General features: G+C 41.1%; 2 protein-coding genes across 4 annotated transcripts in view; one reads left to right on the top strand and one right to left on the bottom strand.

Moving 5' to 3' along the window:
* Positions 1–5,033: 5,033 nt before the first annotated feature.
* Pdzd11 (PDZ domain containing 11) lies at positions 5,034–8,246 on the bottom strand. Its single transcript, XM_051179025.1, has 7 exons — positions 8,182–8,246; positions 7,592–7,693; positions 7,069–7,152; positions 6,802–6,858; positions 6,006–6,104; positions 5,716–5,776; positions 5,034–5,570 (listed from the first exon to the last, which is right to left on the bottom strand). The coding sequence occupies exons 2-7, from the start codon at positions 7,676–7,678 to the stop codon at positions 5,536–5,538; spliced, it is 423 nt and encodes a 140-aa protein (XP_051034982.1). The 5' UTR covers positions 7,679–7,693; positions 8,182–8,246; the 3' UTR covers positions 5,034–5,535.
* Positions 8,247–8,696: 450 nt separating this feature from the next.
* The window catches only part of Kif4a (kinesin family member 4A), a 104,517-nt gene continuing 97,492 nt past the window's right edge, over positions 8,697–15,721 (top strand). For all 3 annotated transcript variants that reach the window (XM_051179023.1, XM_051179024.1, XM_051179022.1), the window contains exons 1-2: positions 8,697–8,890; positions 9,028–9,142. In XM_051179023.1, the coding sequence (XP_051034980.1) occupies positions 8,771–8,890; positions 9,028–9,142 (235 nt within the window). In that variant the 5' untranslated portion in view covers positions 8,697–8,770. The remainder of the gene's footprint in view (positions 8,891–9,027; positions 9,143–15,721) is intronic.

Genomic DNA, 15,721 nt, shown 5'->3' with positions numbered 1-15,721 from the left:
TATCCACAGCTTACGTCATAGCTGCCTAATTTAATAGTTAGCAGCCATTCTCTACCATCCCTAGGGTTATGGTGGGTTGTTTGGTTTGTGTTTTCAAGACAGGGTTTCTCTGTGTAGCCCCGGTTGTCCTGGAACTCACTTTGTAAACCAGGCTGGCCTCGAACTCACAGAGATCCTCCTGCCTCTACCTCCTAAGTGTTGGTGTTAAAGGCTGTTTTGTTTGCTTTTTTTCAGGTCAGGGTTTCTCTGTCAGTGGCTCTCAACCTGTGGATTGCAACCCCTTGGTTGATAACCCTTTTACAGGGGTCACCTAAGACCATGGGAAAACAGATATTTACATTATGGTTTATAACAGTAGCAAAATTACATTTATGAAGTAGCAATGGAAATAATTTTATGGTTAGGAGTCACCACAACATGAGGAACCACATTAAAAGGTCAAAATATTAGGAAGGTTGACAACCACTGTTCTGTGTAGTTTGGCTGTCCTGGAGTTTGCTATGTGGACTAGTTTGGCTTAGAACTCACAGAGATTCTCCTGCCTGTACCTCCTAAGTATTAGGATCAAATACATGAACCACTACACCTGGCCTGGTTATGATTTTAATACTCTCTTCCAACTCTTGTACTTAAGAATAAAACAGCTTCCAGAAGCTGTCAGTTTCTTTTACATCACACAGCTAGCTACTGGGTGACACAGAGCACTCTATCTTCATTGATGACAAAAGACATCTATACAGGATGCAGTTACAAAGCAGCTAGGATAATTTCAAAGGCTTGTACAATTCTTGCTCCAGTTTCATTAATATTTGTGTATGTATGATACTTAAAACATACACTGGAGAAAATGAAGCATCTTCAACAAATGTTGCTGGGGAAACTGGATGTCTGTCTACATGCAGAAGGATGAAATTAGATCCACATCTATTAACTTGCGCACGCATGCATGCACGCACGCACGCACACACACACACACACACACACACACACACACACACACACACAAACTAGCTCCAAAGAGATTAAAGACCTATTCATGAAACAGTACACTACAACACTACATGATGTGGCTGTAGGAAAAGACTTTCTAATAAGACTCCATCTGTCAGTATTCAGGCGTCTGTATTGGCCTGTCCTTGGGGTTCTGACAGGATATGAGCTCAGCTGCAGCCACTAAGAGCACCTCCTGTGCATATTCACTATGTTCCCTTTTAATAGGGCCCTGCCCACTTCCCATCCTTCTCTCTCTCTCTCTCTCTCTCTCTCTCTCTCTCTCTCTCTCTCTCTCTCTCTTTTTCCACTGCTCCTCTCTCTGGAGGCTGGTCTCCCCCCTTTCCCCTTTTTATGATCCTTTCTCCCCTTTTTATGATCCTTTCCCCCCTAATCAAAAAAAAGAACTGTTGCATGTTGTCTTTCTCGATTCACTTCTCAAAATTACAACACCATTTACTCAAGAATTAAGACCAACAATTCTGAAATGGAACTTCATAAAACTAAAAAGCTTTTGCATAGCTAAAGAACAACAACAACAAAAAAATCAACTAAAATAACCCAAATGACCCATTCAAAAAGTGGGTCTGGAATGAGAAATTTCTCAAAAGAAAAAAAATGGCTAAGAAATATCTCAAAAAATGTTCACTTCCCCTAAGAATGAGAGTAATGCAAATGAAAACAATTTTGAGATTTCACCTTCTCCCAGTGAGAATGGCAAACATAAATAAAACAATGAACAAATGCTGGGAATGGATACAGAGAAAATGGAAAGCTCATTCATTGTTGGTGGAATTGTATACTGATGTAGCCACTCTGGAAACCAGCATGGAAAATTCTCAAAAGACTGAAAATAAACCAACCACATGAAACAACTATATTACTTATTGGCATATGCCTAACAACTTGACATCTTCCTCTGAAGATACTTGCCCAGCCATGTTCATTGCTGCTTTATTCACAATAGCTCAGGAAATGGAAACAACTAAATGCCCTCGAATGGATAATGAAACATATTTTGGAGTATTATTCAGTTGGAAAGAAAAATCACAAACTTTCTAGGTAAATGTATGGAACTAGAAAACATCATATTGAGTGAAGTAACCTTGAAGTTACACACACACACACACACACACACACACACACACACAACAATAACAGTCAATGAAAGAAATTAATCAGAATATGTAAGAGGCCAAGAATTTGTAAGAGATCAGGAAGGGGTAAATGGGAAGGTTTAAAAGGAGAAAGAGGGAACAAATTATGTAATTACATAATACCAAAAACTACAAGAATTTTGAAAAGTTATTCACGTACCTGCTTGTCTGCATGTGCCTTGAATGCATACCTGGTGGCTGCAGAGGCCAGAGGGGGCATTGGATCCTCTGAAACTGCAGTTACTGATGGTTTTGAGCTACCATGTAAGTGCTGGGAATTGAACCTCTGGGGGAGCCACCAATACTTTTAACTGATGAGGCAACTCTCCAACCACCATGGATGGAACTTTGAACCACACTTCTTAGATAAGTTGGTTTTTGCATTTATTTACTTATAGTGCTGCATGTATGTGGACATATGTGTCATGGCATGTAAGTGGAGGAGAAAGGATAACCTGTAAGTCTGTTCTATCACGTGGACCATGGGGATCAAACTCAGGCCACTGGGCATAGCAACAAGTGCCTTCACCTGCTAAACCACTTCATTGGCCCAGATTGTTTTAAAACGTATTAAGTGGGTGTTGTTGGATTTCCTTTCCCAGTTTCCCAGGCTGCAAACCACCTGCATTAAATGATATTTAACCTGAAATCCAACTCAGTGTTACTATTGGGCTTTGAAGAAAATTTTTTTAAAATATTAACCATATCACTAAAATTAAAATAATATCTGTGAACCTCAGCCTAAAGCAGTGGTTTTCAACCTTCCTTAATACAGTTGTGGTGACCCCAACCATAAAATTATTTCATTGCTACTTCAAAACTGAATTTTTGCTACTGTTATGAATCATAATGTTAATATATCATATGCAGGATATCTGATATTCGACCCCTGTGAAAAGGTTGTTTTACTCCCACAGGGGTCATGACCCACAGGTTAAGAACTGCTATCCCAGAGCAAGATCTTTACAAGAAACTTCAATGGACTTAGTCCTAGCTCATAATACAATTCTCAAAGTTCTTGTGCAAGTAGCTGTGGTGTGTTCATGACTACAATGCTATGTCATACCCAGAAGACAGAAGATAGTTCTATTCATCCTGTCTCTGTCTTATTTCCACTCCACCCCCTTTTCTGCAATGTTCCTTCACCTTAGATAGGATGTAAAACTTGAGTGTTGAATTAATATAATAATGGTGAGGAAAACTCTCAACCGGAGGCTATAGAGATGTTTCAGTCAGTAACCTTGTTGAACAAACATGAGGACATGAGTTTGAATCCAATAGTGCACTTAAAAATGTTGGATGTTAAACTGGGTGGTGGTGGCACGTGCCTTTAATCCCAGCACTCAGGAGGCAGAGGCAAGTGGATTTCTGTGAGTTCGAGGCCAGCCTGGTCTACAGGACCTAGTTCCAGGACAGCTAGGGTTACCCAGAGAAACCCTGTCTCAAAATGACCAAACAAAAACAATGCTGGCTGTTTAGTCTACCTTGTTTAGTCTCTTATGTTGGTATATGCCTTTAACGCCAGCAGAGGCAGATAGATCTCTCCAAGTTTGAGGCCAGCCTGGTCTATATAGCAAGCTCCAGGAGAGCCAGAGCTATATAATAGATAGACCCTGTCTCAAATAAAGGCATCCGTATGGGGTAGCACATACCTGTAATCCCAGAACTGGGGAGGCAGAGAGAGGAGGCTCCCTGGGACTTGGTTGCCAAATAGGCCAGCCAAATAAAAGAGATTCAGGTACAGTAAGAGACACTGTCTCCAAAACATAAGACAGAAAGTGAGGAAAGATAGTTGATTCAGACCTTCACACACACACACACACACACACACACACACACACACACACACACACACACACAGAGAGATATCTGTTAACCACCCCTGGGTACAGTGGTATACACCTGTAATCTCTGAATTTCAGAGGCTGAAGCAGGAAGATCATAAGTGCAAGGCCAGCTTGGACTATGTAGCAAGAGCCCATCTCAGAAAAAAAAAAAAAAAATAAACTCAACACAAATTTATTAACCATGGAAAAAGTCTCGACTTTAACATTATTCAATAGACTCAGCTAATAGTTTTTCAGAAATATCCAAGCTTTTCGTTCTCAGATGGCCAGCGGGGGTCAGCAGAGCAAATCAGGGGATAGGTTTCTCAGGGAAGACTTAAGCTAATTCTATCCCCAGTTCTGCTCAAAAGTTATAGTGCCAACCAACAACAGTATAGCTGGGGTAGGATTCATTGAAGAGCCAGTTTCTGCATTTCATCCATTTGAAAATGTGTTTACCTTGCTTATTTAAAAAGGTAGATTTCTAGTTCTCCCACAAAACAAAAGACTCGCTCTCCAGAAGGCATCAAGAGACTCAGTTCAGCTCCCCAGGAGTCTTGTATGTGCCTGCATGCCAAAGGTGTAAGACATCGGATAACTTTGGGAATCAGTTCTCCCTCCACCATGTGGGTCCTGGGTTTCAAACTCGGATTCAGGCTTGGAAGCAGGCATCTTTTCACCCAGAGAGTTAAGTCAAAATTTGGGCTTTCATTGTAGTAGCATCTCCTTCAGAAGAAAAAAAAATCCTTTGAATTCTGAATGCTACTTTGTACTCAATGGAGACAGCACAGATGTGATCTATGCAGTATCTAATGGTCAGTCACTAAATAACTAGGATGACAGAAAGATATTTTAGGGTGGAATCAGAAAAAGGAGGATGTTGGCAGTCAACACTACTCAAATTACAAGCAGTAAATCAGGAACCAGTTTCCTACTGCTACTTCCTTGGTTTAAGTTCCAGACGTAGATAGTTGTAAAGTAGGTATGGTGTTGCTGTTTCTTCCAGTGTTTGGTTGTTATTGGCTTTTTTTTGCCAATGACATTGTATTTATAAACAGTATCACTCAAGCCACATTTATTTGGTATTGTGTTTTTACTTTGGGGAGATGAGGAGGAAGGGGTAAAAACAGTGTCTCTTTGGAGTCCCCCAAGTGTATTGGACTCCAAGGTATATGTACAAGAACTGGATGGCATGGCCAGGCAAATCACATGGAAGGTCCCTCAGACTCTTTTTCTACTGATTTCTAAAAATAAAATAAGCTGTATTAAATATCTGTGGTACCTGGTAAATGCTAGTTGCTTTCTAGATGACTTTCCACATAGGCTACAGACATCTAGACATTATCATCTGTCTCCTTTTCCAGAATGAAACTCACCTAGTTAACTAGGGAACTTCAAATACAATACAGCTTATATAGAATGCAGCTGGTAAGCTATCTCCCCATCCTCCCCATCCACTAAGCCAGGAAGGCACTGAGAGCAGAATTTCCTGACTGGCTTCTCAGAGGGCTAGCCAGCTTGTTCTGGCAGATTCCACATGGAGTGCTGTGGGCTGCAAGTCTCTAGTGCACAGTCCTCTCTTTTTGGCGATGATAATCTGGGGTAAGAAAGAACACAACACATTATTTTCAGGCCGAGCTCCCACCTTTCCACTCCCAACCTCTAGGGTTTGCTGTTATCCATATTAAAAAGAGTTTTAATTACCTAGAGCCCTGACATGTGAGAAAAAAAAAGTGTCTTACTGTAAGGAAAGAAGCGCACACGCATGCTGATTTCTCGTGCTGTCTTCAAGATTTCAACAGCCTGGAAAGAACACAGCAGCTTATACAAATGAAGGGATATTATTACCCAGGACAGAAACATAACAAAAGAATGTAATGTGCCACTTCAAAACATCTAGGTCACCGATAGCTATTCTCTTCTAGTACATTTCCTTTGAAGAGATGCTTTCTTATAGATTAGGCTAATCCTGTCTAACCTGTCCAACCTGAGATGGATTCTTACACGAGTATAGCCCATGTGCTATGCTTACTTTGCTGTGCTCAATATCCTGGAAATCCACATCATTCACAGCTAGAACTTGGTCCCCTTCTTGAAGTCCTGCTCGATGTGCATCAGAGTCTGGAATCACCTGTTAGTAAAGGGATAATACATATAATTGGGATGGAGTAATTTCAGAATACTGCAGGGGAAATTCAGTGCCATTCAAATGTGTTATTTTCTGTAACAACACAGGGAGATAAGTGGCTTTGCCAAAAGAAATTTGGTTCTCAGTTTGCTTTTGGCTTTACAGATTTTTTTTGAGACAGGGTTTCTCTGCGTAGTACTGTAACTTGATCTGTACACCAGGCAGACTTGAACACATAGATCCACCTCCTTTGACTCCCCAGAACTGGGATCAAAGATGTACACTTGGCTTTATAGACTCTTTGTTGTTCTTGTTTGTGTTTTTTTTTTTTTTCTTTTCAATACAGTCTGTGTAACCCTGGCTGTGGCTGTCCTTTGTGTAGCCCTGGCTGTCCTTAAACTCAGTGATCCACCTGCCTCTGCCTCCAGGGTGCTGGTATTAAAGGTGTGTGCCACCACCACTCAGGCTGCTTAAAAGATTCTTATTACTTATTTCTGATAGTCCTGCTTCTGTCTCTAAGTCCTGACCCACAATGCAATTTTAAGAAGGAAGGGTGAGTTCCCATCATGTCCATTCTATGACCTCACTGGGTCATCCATTTTCTAGCCATTGGGGGCACCAGTGTATTTTTAAAATTACCCTTTGTTAAAAGAGAAATAGCTAGTAATACAGTCTGCCACACACACATTCATACACAGACCTTGGAGATGAAGATGCCTAGCTGGGAGGCTTTTCCTCCTCGGATGTTAAATCCCAGCTGTAAGACAAGAGCACAGAATGGGGACTCAGTATAGACCATAAACCCAAGAACTTTTAGGAGCATCGGTATACTCAGAAAGAAATGAAACAATACGGAAGCGTCAGCTTTTCTGGTCACCTACTTCCCAATTCACGTCCATGCCCCAACCATGGTCAACTTCTAGCATGAACAAAATGTAAACTAGAACAGGAGCCTCTATAAATTTACCTGAGCACCAGGAGGCTTCTTCAGTGTGACAATTCGGGGCAGAAACTGGGTCAACTCATTGTTGTAGTCTGGGTGGTATACTCTCTGCAAGACACAGCAATCTCAGAAATCTTATTCCCAGTCTTAAAATGTCACATCTACCTTTTTTTTTAGAACGTTAATAAGTCTGCTATATATGTCTGGCAGTGGTAAAGTCATAGACTCAGTTTACACAGTCTAAATGAGATGTTCAGTGTCAGGATATGCTAGCCGCCCCATAGATACTTATTCCTTTTTTTTTTTGTTTTGTTTTGTTTTGTTTTGATAGGATGGAAACTAAGGTTCTGACTTTTCAGAATTCACTGGTGTGAAAGGCTCTGGCAGGATGATTGGACAAGAAGTTTCCAATGGGTCCCTGTTGCTTGGAATTCACCTAAGATTCACTCTGCATTGAGTTTCATAACCCTGTTACTGTATCTTTCATAGATCTCATATCTATGGTGGAGGTAGGTATTCTTTATTCAGGAACGCAGATGGTTCCCACCTCATGAGGAGGAATCCATGCTGGAGGGTTCTCGTAGGCAGGCAGGAAAACCACTGGGTAGTCATCATAAGGGATCCGGGTGTCCATTTCAGGCAAAAAGCCCTGAAGAGGATAAATCAAAGCAAACAAAAATGATTTTTCAAAGGACCAAGTTCTCTTTAAGTTTCAGAAAGCATTCCATCCTAAGTCCATCTGGCCCATATGGTGGTTTTTGGAGGGGGGAAATGGGGCAAAAAAAAAAAACTATCAATATTTCTACATTACTAGATGCCTTGCACCTTGTTATGCACTCGAATGGTATGTTCTCATTTTTCACAATTTTATAAATATAGGTGTCCCCGCCTTCAACCTCAAGAAGAGGAAATTCGAATCGCATTTACAACGATCTACTTTAAAACAAGGGAGTGCCAACTCTAAACTATCCCATAGGGCTTGGGGATAGACAGGCACCTCCCACATTCTCTAGAGGTGATTAGTAAAGGTGCCCTCCACAGATGGACTCGGTGAGCACCGATTACCTTCCAGATCCAGGTCCCGCATCCCGCCCGAATCCCGCTCTCACGACTACTTTTAACCCAGCACCACCTCACCTGCAAATAGGCCTCCCTCCGCGGCGCCTCGGCTCACAGCCAATTCAGCCTAGGAACCGGAAGCGGATGCTTGTTCCCAGCGAGCAGGAACGGATCTGGCTTTGGGCGAGCCAGCTCTCAAGCCCTCCCTGGCGTCACGTTGTGCGTGCTCACACGCGTGTTCCTGTCACAGGCTGTCTGCGCTCCGATTGGCTGGCGCCTCTGGGATCAGTTTGAAACTTGGCGGTTAAAGTTCCGGTTGGAACAGGGCGCCTGGGACAAGCCGGGAAAGAGACGTTTAGTTTGGTGAGTTACCGGGTCGCGGTAGCTCACATTCCGCCTTTTCGAGCACGTTAGGGCTTTGGCGTGGTTGCTGCCTCCGCCTGAGTTTTTGTTGTTGTTGTTTTTTTAAAATTTATTTCAGACTCCACAGACTGGCAGACCATTAGGCGGTGGCCAAGTCTGAGAGTGACCAGAGACTGATACCACTGGGAGGGAAGCTGCTGTACCGAGTTCCAAGATCTTCTGCCGCCTTTCCACTCCTGCCAGCCTCCGGAGCCCCCTCAGAGAGCCGGCTTCGCTCTGCGCCGACGCCTGCTGAGCTGGCATCATGAAAGAAGAGGTGAAGGGAATTCCTGTAAGAGTGGCACTGCGTTGTCGCCCCCTGGTCTCTAAAGAGATTAATGAGGGTTGCCAGACATGCCTTTCCTTTGTGCCCGGAGAGCCTCAGGTGGGTAAGAGTTCAGAGCGGCTCTCCGCAGCGGGGGTGAGGAGGGGTTGGGGGGGGGGCTGAAAGGCAGCGGGGGGCGTGGTCTGGGTTTTTTTCGCTCCCCACCCCCCCAATGCCTTGTCTTTTGCCTTTTGCAGGTGATAGTTGGTACAGATAAATCGTTCACTTACGATTTTGTGTTTGACCCCTCTACTGAGCAGGAAGAGGTCTTTAATACAGCAGTAGCTCCACTCATAAAAGGCATATTTAAAGGTGAGGCTGTTTAATTTACCTACGGGTTTTTGAGCATATATTCTGTGTGGGTCATTTAAGCACTACGAATGGGAATGGCTGAAACAGACTCCTTCCTTTAAAAAAGAGCCCGCAGCCTAGTAAAATTTGTGAAAGTCTTTCTACCCTTGAAGCTAGCTTTAGACTGCTCTGTTTATCGTTGGCCTAGATATATTTTTGTTGTCTTGGGATCACTAGAGGATCAGCTCACCCCTCAGAGTATGGTGACACAGGTCTTTAATCCCAACGCTTGGGAGGCAAAGGCAGTCAGGTCTCTGAGTTCCAGGCCAGCCTGGGCTACACACACGCACACTCGCGCGCGCACACAACCCTGTCTGACAAATGCACAAAAAAAAAAACAAAGCAAAATATAGAATATATGGTCTTTGCTTGGTGCTGATGGTATGCCAACCTGCTGGACTCCCAAGCCACAGTATTCAGATAAGTAATAGAGCCTCTGGAATTTGAAGGTGTTCAAAGTCCAGAGAGTCAGAGAAGAAGTAGATGACTACATAAGTGAGTTTGAATACATATTGAAAAATTACAGTTTTACACCTATTTCAGAATTTCTTGTGGGTTCCTCCCCACACCAGAGTTTCTTATAGCCCAGGCTGGCTGTAAATTCACAATGTAGCCAAAAAAATGGATGTGATGGTGCATGCATTTAATCCTAGTATTCAGGGGTTAGGTAGAGGAAAAGTGAATCTCTGTAAATTAAAGGTCAGCCTGGTCTGGTCTAGGGTTCAAGGCCAGCCAAGGTTACATAGTGAGACCCTGTTTAATGTGTAGCATGTGTGACTACACACAATGAATCCTACTGTAGAAGTTTCACTACTTTTCTGCAAAGTAGCATGGAAAATAGAAGGTTAGCACTAACTCTTTTTAGGTGAATTTCTAAACAGAGGGAACTTTTGAGGTAGGTATCGAACGAGTAGATTATTTTAGATAGTTTTTTTAAAACCCTTGAATATTATGGCCAGTTAATAATATTTACTGCAGAAGCAAAGGTTTTAATAGCAGAATTCCAAAGAGAGTAGGACCTGAGAGATGTCTAATAATTATTTTAGTACAGTGGCTATTCAAATTTCTTTTTTTCTTTCTTTCTTTTTTTTTTTTGTTTTTTTGGTTTTTCAAGACAAGGTTGCTCTGTAGACCAGGCCGGCCTTGAACTCACAGAGATCTGCCTGTGTCTACCTCCTGAGTGCTGGAACTAAAGGTGTGCACCACCAATGCCCAGGTTCAAATTTCTTTTTTTAATTATTTGAGAATTTCATACATGCATACAATGTGCCTTATCAAATCTTCTCCCATCTCCTCCTCTTCAATTCTTCCCCTACCTCTAGCACATGTACTCTCTTTTGTTCTTAAACAGTCTGTTTAGTACTGCCAGTATGTAGGAACATCTTATGGAACATGGGTAGCCTCTGCAGGCCACACCCCTGATGAAAACTGATTGTCCCTCCTCCAGTAGCCATCAGTTGCTAGTAGTTCCTCGGCTAGGTGTGGGACATCATGAGTGGTACCCTGTATCCATCCTGGGATTTTGCCTGGCTTGATCTTGTACAGATGTCAATAGCTATTAATTTAAAAATTAGAACCATATCATATTAGTGTTTTTAGATTGTAAAATACATTGCATATAATTTAGCTTTTCATCCAGAGAAAAATGCTTTCTAGCAATTAGATGAACTTCCACTGTCTTGTTTGTGGCAGGGTCTCATTTATCCCAGGATCTGTAGCAGGAGCTGACCCTTCCCTCTTGATCCTTCTGTTTTTACCCCTAAAGGGTTGAGTTTGTACACATGCATCATTACAACCACCTCCAGTGTCTGTTTAAATGTTTTCTTTGACAGAGAAATCATAGAATCATAGAGTGACCACAGTTCATTTTTTTACAGTTATTATTTTATGTGTGTGTCATAGTGTGAGAAAGAGCAGTCAGAGGACAATTTGCAGGAGATGGTCCACTTCTACCATTAGTGTCCCAGATTTTGAAATTCTCCTGCATCACTATCTCATCAGCCTTTACACCACTTTATTTATGCAACAAAGTAAAGAAATTTACCTCCCAGTAATTTCTACTCAGTGATCTTAGTTCATCATTCTAGATAATCTCAAGCCTTATAAGCAACAGCTATTCAAATACAATTTTGTCCTTTAAAAATGATACTTTGGGGACTGCAGTCAGTGGCTCAGTGGTTAGGAATATTTGCTGTTCTTACAGACGAGCCAGGTTTGGTTCCCAACATTCACATGAAGCAGCTCATAACTATCCATAACTCCAATTGCAGGGTATCTGATGCCCTCTGGCTCCCACAGGCACCTGCATGCATGGGTGCATATAAACTCACATAGGTACACACACTCATAAATAAATTTATCACAAATGGTTCAGGAAAAAAAATGAGTTATTTCTGCTATCCTTGTAATGTTGCTTAACTACAGTGTTTTCACTATAAATAAAAATATTAAAAAAAAAAAAAAAAAGCTTTAGCCAGGCAGTGGTGTTTTTTGCCTTTAATCCCAGCACTCAGGGAGGGAGAGGCAGTCAAATCCCAGCACTCTACAGGGTGCGTTCTAGGACAGCCAGGGCTACACAGAGAAACTCTATCTCCAACTCCCCCCAAAAATGGAAATAACAAATCTTAAATAATGTCATGTCTCAGGGTACATTGAATATCTAAGTATATGCACATGTGTGTACAGGTATCCTTACTCATGCATGTTTTATAGAGGTCAGAGGTCAATAGATGTTTTTCTCTATTGTTCTCCACCTTTTTTTGATACACAGTCTCTTACTAAACCATTTCAGCTAGACTGACTGGCCTCCCAGTGCTGGCTTTACACAGATATGTGCTACCATGCCCAGTTTTTATGTAGGTACTATCTGAACTCAGGTTCTCTGGCTTGCAAAATTTGCTCACTGGGCCATTTCCACAAACCCAACCTTTATTTATTCATTTATTTTTAGTATTACTACATTTATTTAGTGTGAATTGTATGTGTTGATGTGTCACGGTGAACATGTGAAGATCAGAACAACTTACAGGAATTAGTTCTTCCACTGTTCGGGTTCTGGGGTATAAATGTGGGTTGTCAGGCTCAGTAGTAAGTACTGTTATTCCCCAGGCCATCTTGTCAGCCTGTTTTTTCTTTGAGACAAGGTCTCATGTAGTGCAGGCTTTCCTGGAACTCACTAAATAAGCAGGGATGATCTTAGATTTTTGGGTCTCCCTGTGACCTCCCAAGTGTCAGGTTTCCGGATGTGCACCTCTGGTTTGGTTTATTCTCTGCTGGGAAGCGAACCCAGGGCTTTTGCATGCTAGGAGAGTCCTTTACCAAGTGAGCTATATTCCCAGACAAAATACCTGTTTTAAAACTTGAAAACACTGTAGTTACAGAATTGCAGAACAGCATAAAGAAACCATTTTTATCCAGAATCATTTGTGATAAATTGTTGACCCAATGACCTCTGAATACTTTACCATCTCTTTCCTATGAGTCATCATAACACAGCATAGTGATCATACAGAAGTTGCAATGTCTTATTATTACCAGACCTATTCCAATTTTGCCAAGTGTTTCAGTAATGCCTTTTAATAGCAAGAGAACTTACTTCAAAAATCATATTATTTAGTCCCCAAGTTTACTGTGTTCTTTTAAGCTTCCATTGTCTTGATACTTGAAGATTACAGAGCACTTATCTATATGTTTCTGTTTGCTTGTATCTGACATTATGATAAAATTTGAACTCTGTTTTTTTTAGCAAGAAACATCACAGATGTACTTCTGTATTCTCATTGATTCCTGTCAGGTAGTACATGGTTTTTGATTTGTCCTATTACTGCTGATGTTTATTTTGATAATCTGACTAAGGTATAAAACACTGGAAAGTTAATTTTTTTTCTTGCCTTTTTTGTGTATTTGAGAAACCATTCTATGGTTATGATTTTCTTCTATTTACTTTTCTCTTTTATATTGTTTTGTTTAATTATCATCTAATTAGCTATTCCCTCCATTCTTTTTCTCATCTCGTCTGTCTGTCTGTCTGTCTGTCTATCTATCTATCTATCTATCTATCTACCTACCTACCTATCTACCTATCTATTCATTTTTGGGGTTTTTTTTTTTTTGAGACAGGGTTTCTCAGTGTAGCTTTGGAGCCTGTCCTAGAACTTACTGTGTAGACCAGACGTAAGGTTAAAGGTGTGCACCACCGCTACCCAGCTAAATAACACCGTTTTTGTTGTTTGTTTGTTTGTTTGTTTTTGCAACAGTCCTGGCTTTCCTGGAACTCACTCTGTAGAACAGACTGGCCTTGAATTCATTGAGATCCACCTTCCTCCCCCCCCACCACAGTGCTGGGATCAAAGGTGTGTGTCACCACTGCCCAACTCTATTTTTAATAATTAAGTTGTTCCCCCTTCCTTATACCTCTTCAGCTCCTAAAATGTGTCACTCCTTTCCCCTTAAATACATGGCCTCTTCTTAATTGTTAATGATTAAATAGAATCATATATATAGAAGCAACGCTAAATAGACTCAGCAGGTTGTACTTATATAGTATATAATTGAGTATGTGTGTGTGTGTATCATAATTCTATTTAGTGTTGCATATATATATATACATACATATATATGTATGTATGTATGTATGTATGTATATATGATTTCAGGACTGACCAATTGGTATGGATAATCAACTAAGGGGGAACATCCCTGGGGATGACTAATTCTTCCTCTCTCAGTAGTCGTTAATTGCCTGTAGTTCTGTAAGGTTTCTCCCTTCCATGTTAGCCTGTCTGTTGGTATTGTCCTTTGGGTCTTTTTTAGGCACATATACTGCTGAGGTATCGTGGGTGAAGCTTTTCTAGGTAGCACAATCTCATAGCACATTTCCTGGTCCTCTGGTTCATACAGTCTTTCTGCCATGTTCCTTGAGCCTTAAGTTGCAGGAGTTGTGTTGTCATGTATCCACTGGGGCTGAGGATCCCATGATGAGGTGTTCTCTGTATTTTGGTCAGTTTTGTTTTGTTTTTTTGTTTGTTTGTTTGTTTGTTTGTTTTTCTTTGTAATGCTCTCCATCTTTTGCAAAGACAAGCTTCTTTGAAGAGTGAAAGCTACCCTTATCTGTAGGTATAAGGATAAATATTTGGAGTGCAATTAGGAATTATACTGGTTTAGTAGAGTAGCTTTAGTAGGTTCTACACATTCCGTGACCTCATTAGCCCTGGGTAATCGGCTATGTTTTGAGTATCAGGCATGATTTCCTTCCTGTTGAGGGGGACTTAGTCCAATCAGAAAGTAATTGGTTACCTTCATGATACGGGTGTCACTATTGCACCTTTAGAGATACATGCTATGCTGGTCATTGTGGTTCATTGACTTCACAGCTAGGTATGACTTTTGGTTACTTCCCTCACTCAGCAGCTTGCATAGCACCTTCATATACTATGAAAGCTATTCCCCAGGGAGGAGGCTTTCAGGTCAGACCCATTGTAGATCCTCCCAAGTCCAGTGTCTGAAGTGCATGGTGTCTTCAGCAATAGGGACTTAACCCTCAGCCTCTGGAATGCAACAGCAGTAGCCTGTATTGTACTGGGAGTCTCTTGTCTCTGACCAACAACTTAAATGGATTTTTCTCATGTCTAGTACTAGATTTTTTGTTATAGTTTGTGAGTGAGAAGCCAAGTGGTATAAGTTCATTTTAACTATATATGTATATACATACACTTATATGTATTTTATGTAATTTTAGTAAGAATACTATGATTCTTTATGGCATTTTCAAACACCCTTAGTGTTATTTGTCTCTCAACCCTCCCTCTCCCATATTGTCCTCCCTAGCACCTCTGTAATTAAAGCTCCATCACCATTTTCCTCTTTCCCCCTTCATATCACATGTACCCTGCTATTTATTTTGAAAACAGAGTCTCATTGAGTGCATGCTGGCTTTGAATTCATTATGTAATGCAGTAGAGACTAGATGTGAGCTCCTAATTTATTTGTCTCATTCTCCTAAACGTCAGGCTTACAGGCCTGAGCCACCAGGCCCAGCTACCACCCCTGTTTTCTTTAACCATTTCTGAAATATATGTTTTTTAGACTCTTCACTATCTGGTCAGTTTCCTCAAATGCACTTCCATAATTTAGTAAGAGTACAGTAGTTGTTCTTTTTTGTTTATCTATTTTTATTTTAAATTGTGTATGTGTGTCTGTCTTTTCTGTCTGCCTGCCTGTCTGCCTACTTTTCTGTGTGTGAGTATGTGCACATGAGTCCAGGTGTCCATAGAAGCCAGAATTGTCGGATTTCCTCTGGAGCTGGTTGTGAGCCACTTGAAGTGGGTGCTTGGGAGTTCAACTCAGGTCCTCTGAAAAAGCAGTGCATTCTCTTAACCACAGAGCCATTCCCTCAATCCCTTAATTTGTATTCTTAACCTGGGAAATATGAGAATTAAGCTATATTATTTGAAGACAGTCACAAGTATAAAGTGATTCAGATATACATGTTTTTGTTTAACACCATCCTTAATTACAAGAACAAATCTAGTCTTTTTATAT

The sequence above is a fragment of the Phodopus roborovskii genome, unplaced genomic scaffold, assembly GCF_943737965.1.
Source record: "Phodopus roborovskii unplaced genomic scaffold, PHOROB, whole genome shotgun sequence".
NCBI lineage: Eukaryota > Metazoa > Chordata > Mammalia > Rodentia > Cricetidae > Phodopus > Phodopus roborovskii.
This window is presented reverse-complemented; position numbering and strand designations above follow the sequence as displayed.

Bases quoted from the DNA above. Each gene is read 5' to 3' on its own strand.
- Pdzd11 (XM_051179025.1), bottom strand. From the start codon at position 7,678: ATGGACACCCGGATCCCTTATGATGACTACCCAGTGGTTTTCCTGCCT. The intron at 6,859-7,068 runs GTAAATTTATAG...CTTGTCTTACAG, and splicing joins AGAAGCCTCCTGGTGCTCAG to CTGGGATTTAACATCCGAGG. The intron at 5,777-6,005 runs GTAAGCATAGCA...TGTTCTTTCCAG, and splicing joins AGGATATTGAGCACAGCAAA to GCTGTTGAAATCTTGAAGAC.